This window comes from Lipotes vexillifer, unplaced genomic scaffold, assembly GCF_000442215.2.
Source record: "Lipotes vexillifer unplaced genomic scaffold, Lipotes_vexillifer_v1.1 scaffold965, whole genome shotgun sequence".
NCBI classification, from domain to species: Eukaryota; Metazoa; Chordata; class Mammalia; order Artiodactyla; family Lipotidae; genus Lipotes; species Lipotes vexillifer.
This window is the reverse complement of record NW_006769686.1, coordinates 1,813,380-1,816,980: the sequence shown is the minus strand read 5'-3', so window position 1 is coordinate 1,816,980 and position 3,601 is coordinate 1,813,380. Positions and strand designations below refer to the sequence as shown.

The window sequence follows — 3,601 nt, the reverse complement described above, 5'->3', positions numbered from 1 at the left end:
TTTCCCTAGGTGGACCTCGATGATTTCATTCCCTTTGGGAAGGGGCATTCAGACCCTCCCTGCACTTAGTTGTCCTGCCTTCCCCCTGCATTTCCCCTTCCGGCCCATGGGGCACAGGGAAATCTCCTCAACTGCCTTGTGGGAACCCAGGCACTCTCCCACCAACTAGCGAGGAACCTTTGGTCCAGGAAGAGATATGGCTCCTGGAAAAGAAACACTAGGACCATGGAGAAGGGGGAGCAAAGGGCTTGTCTTGGTGTGCAGCTCAAAGTTCTGGCTATCACTTCAGGTACCTCCCCCGTGTTGTTTCCACCTAAAGGAACGCGTTCAAGGCAGTTTTCCTGCCAACAGATTTTGTAAAAGGCGCGGAGAAAGCATAAGAGCCATGGTCCCCGGTGGGCACAGTATTCAAAGGGCCTCAGGTGGTGAGGAAAATGGCCCTGCCAGGAGGATGACCCACTTGACCCACTTCCCAGACTTCTCGAGGTCGGACCTGGGGTGCAGGGCTAGGGTTCCCCCCTTTCGCCCTCCTCTCTGAAAGCCAAGTTTGGCCTGAAGTGTCGGGTTCTCAGTTTAGCTGCAAAACCTGGCTCTGGCTTACCCTCCTGAGACCAGCAGAGGGCGCGCGCCGCCCGTGAGAAGGAGGTTGCAGCCGCAAGCCCGGAGGGGAGCGGCAGGCGCAGGAGGGGAGATTCCCTCCTCCTGAAAACGAGGAGGCAGATCCAGAGAAAAGATAGTGCTGGAGATAGAGGGACTGGGTGGGGGGGGAGCGTTTGTGAGTGGGAGTGAGAGAGAAAGTCTGAGTGAAGGTAGGATGGGGTGGAGAGGAGAGGTGGGGAAGGGGATGAAATGGAGGGACTGGGGAAAGATTGAGATGGTGTGACGATGAGACAAGGCGGGGTGGAGGTTGGGAGGAGGTGAGGAACTTGCGTACGGATGGGTGAGATGGGGGAAGGTGGCATGCCGCTGCGCGTTGGGAGGGAAGTTGGGAGGGGGTAGGGTGAAGGGGCAAGTGGAAGGCCGGATGAGGCAGGCTGGGCTCGACTGCCAGGTAGGAGGGGCGCTGCAGCAGGAGCCCATGCACTAGAGGCCCCGCGCTCCCCTCCAGTAGCACCCAAGCCTGCCTGCCCTCATTCTCTCGAGCTTTTCCTTGGCAGGCCTTTCTCCTCAGGTCTGAGCTGGGCGTCTCGCTACCTTTTCCACCACCACCCCCTGCCCCAAGGTTTTGGTGCATCTAAGAACAGAGAGAAGAGGCAGTGGGGAGCTTGGGAGCTTTAATAGGTCTGGAAGGGAATAGAAACACAAGGCAGTCCTGTGGGAAGTTGGGGGCGGGAGGAAGGGGGCCCGGAAGCTACCTAGAAGTGTCAAGGGAGACGCGGCCCTTACCAAGCCCGCTGAGGTGCCAGGGGAGGAGAAGGTGGGCCTCGGCCATACTGGAATCGGGGCAGCTCCGTGGGGGACAAAAAAGAGAGAGAGAGAGAGAGAAAATTTGGAATAAGAGAGGGGTCATAATGGAGGGGCTTCCAGGAGCCAGAGGGAAGTACAGATGGAGGGGAGGAAAAATCAGGGGAGACCCGAGAACCCCTTTCAGGGATCTGAGGTCTAGAAGAAGGTTAGAGGAAACGCAGGCACAGTCCCCCTCCCTCGGGGGTTGCGGGCTGAGGCGGGGGGGGGGGCAAATCCGGTGTTAAAGGAAGATTGAGGCGACTACAGGCCCCTTCCCCCGGAGCTGGGTGCAGCGGGCGGCGTAAAATCTGAGGTTGAAGGAACGGCGGCGGAGGCGCCGGCTCCTCTCCGGGATGTGGATGGGATTGAGCGAGGCTCTGGGCGTCTGGGAGAGGCCACGGGGCATCCGGCCGCCCCGTCTAGTGGTAATGGCCCCCCAGGTGCGAGGCGGCGGCCACCGCGCCGAAGGGCCCGGACGGGGGCTGCAACCCGGGGCTGGGGTAGAGCGCGGCGGTGGCGGCGGCGGCGGCGGCGGGGCCCGGACCCGGCCAGTAGGAGAAGCCGGCGGGCGCGACGCCGGCCGAGGCGGCCATGAGGTTGAGTTTGGAGAGGCCGGGGAAGGGCAGTGGGGCCAGGCTGGGCGGCAGCTTGTAGAGCGCGCCCTCCTGGGCGGCGGCGGCGGCGGCGGCGGCGGCGGCGGCGGCGGCGGCGGCGGCGGCGGCGGCGGCGGCGGCGGCGGCGGCGGCGGCGGCGGCGGCGGCGGCGGCGGCGGCGGCGGCGGCGGCGGCGGCGGCGGCGGCGGCGGCGGCGGCGGCGGCGGCGTGAGCGTGCGCGGGGGGCGGCTGGCAGGCCTGCGCCAGGCCCTGGAAGTCGAAGCGGTAGGCGTAGCGCTTGCCGTGCACCTTGCTCATGATGTTCTTGTCGTAGTAGTAGCGCAGCGCGCGGCTCAGCTTGTCGTAGTTCATGTTGGGCTTGCTCTTGCGCTCGCCCCAGCGCCGCGCCACCTCGTCTGGGTCCGTGAGCTTGAACTCGCCGTGGCCACCCTCCCACGCGATGCAGCCGGCGTTCGCGCGGTCAGCCAGCAGCTCCAGCAGAAACTGCCACAGCTGGATCTGGCCGCTGCCTGTGGGGAAGCGGGGCAGTCAGCCACCGGCGGGATGAAGGAGGCTAGCGGCGGGGAAGAGGTGAGGTGGGAGACGACCTCCCTCCCACCCCCGAGTCGGGGGTGGGGACCGATATCAGGGAGGAAAAGGGCACGTCCAGCTGTGTAACTGGGCACAGCTGGAGCGGCTGGCCAGGGAGGGGCTATCAGCAAAGCCAGTCCCTAGCCAGTACCGCGCTTTTGCACAATGCAAACGAGTCTCCCACTAAGGAGGACGCAACCCCGCGGGCGCACAGCTTTGTGAGAACTGGGGTGAGAAAGGGAAGCATCACCTCCTCTGCGTAGAGGTAGAGGCGCTCCAAGGCACAGCGCTCTCGGAGGTGAGCAAAGGCGGGATGTCAGCCCTTCAGCTTAGTGCTCTTACTCGGTGCAGAGCCTGCACAACCGCACAGGGTAGCCTACATAGGTGGTTAGACTGCCACATCCCAGCTGGACCACGTCCAGAGATCCAGAGGGAAGAAGCAGGCCTGCAGCAGGATCACCCCAGACACCGGACAAGGCATACAGTTGGACCCCCTGCCCGAGGTGGAGACGAGGTGGTGGCTGGCTTCCTCGAGGTACCACATCAGACAAGAATGGGCACAGTGGCTCCCTAAGCATGAGAGGAATGGCAGGCTCTGAAGTCTCCCCACCCTTGCCAGCGTCTGGTGCTGGGGCTACTCCGGTTCGGCCTCTTTTTTCGAAACAGGCGGGATTCCCAGGGTACCAAGGTGTCGCGTAGTTCCCTGGGGGCGTGATGAGCTGCTCTGAGAAGAGGAGAGGAGACCGGGAAGCCTCTCTGCTTGGCTCCCTGCCTCCTCCCATCTTTGGCTAATCTCCAGACTCTTCTGCCCCGTCTGGATTTGGGGGGTTGCTAAAAACGGCCAGGAGGCTTTCCCGGGTAAGTGGGTAGTGAGAGAGAACACCTGCTTCTCTGTCTTGGAGCCTCAATCAGACAGTTGGAGAAAAATCTTGATAGCATTACCCGCCCTCCCCCCCACACACACACCCTTT

The 3,601-nt window shown here is 63.3% G+C and overlaps 1 protein-coding gene across 1 annotated transcript in view; it reads right to left on the bottom strand.

The window, feature by feature from the left end:
- Positions 1 to 1,865: 1,865 nt before the first annotated feature.
- Positions 1,866 to 3,601, bottom strand: part of FEV (FEV transcription factor, ETS family member) — a 3,886-nt gene continuing 2,150 nt past the window's right edge. Inside the window, exons 3-4 of the mRNA XM_007445837.1 lie at positions 2,229 to 2,569; positions 1,866 to 2,111 (exon numbers count right to left, since the gene is read on the bottom strand). Coding sequence (XP_007445899.1) covers positions 1,866 to 2,111; positions 2,229 to 2,569 — 587 coding nt within the window. The remainder of the gene's footprint in view (positions 2,112 to 2,228; positions 2,570 to 3,601) is intronic.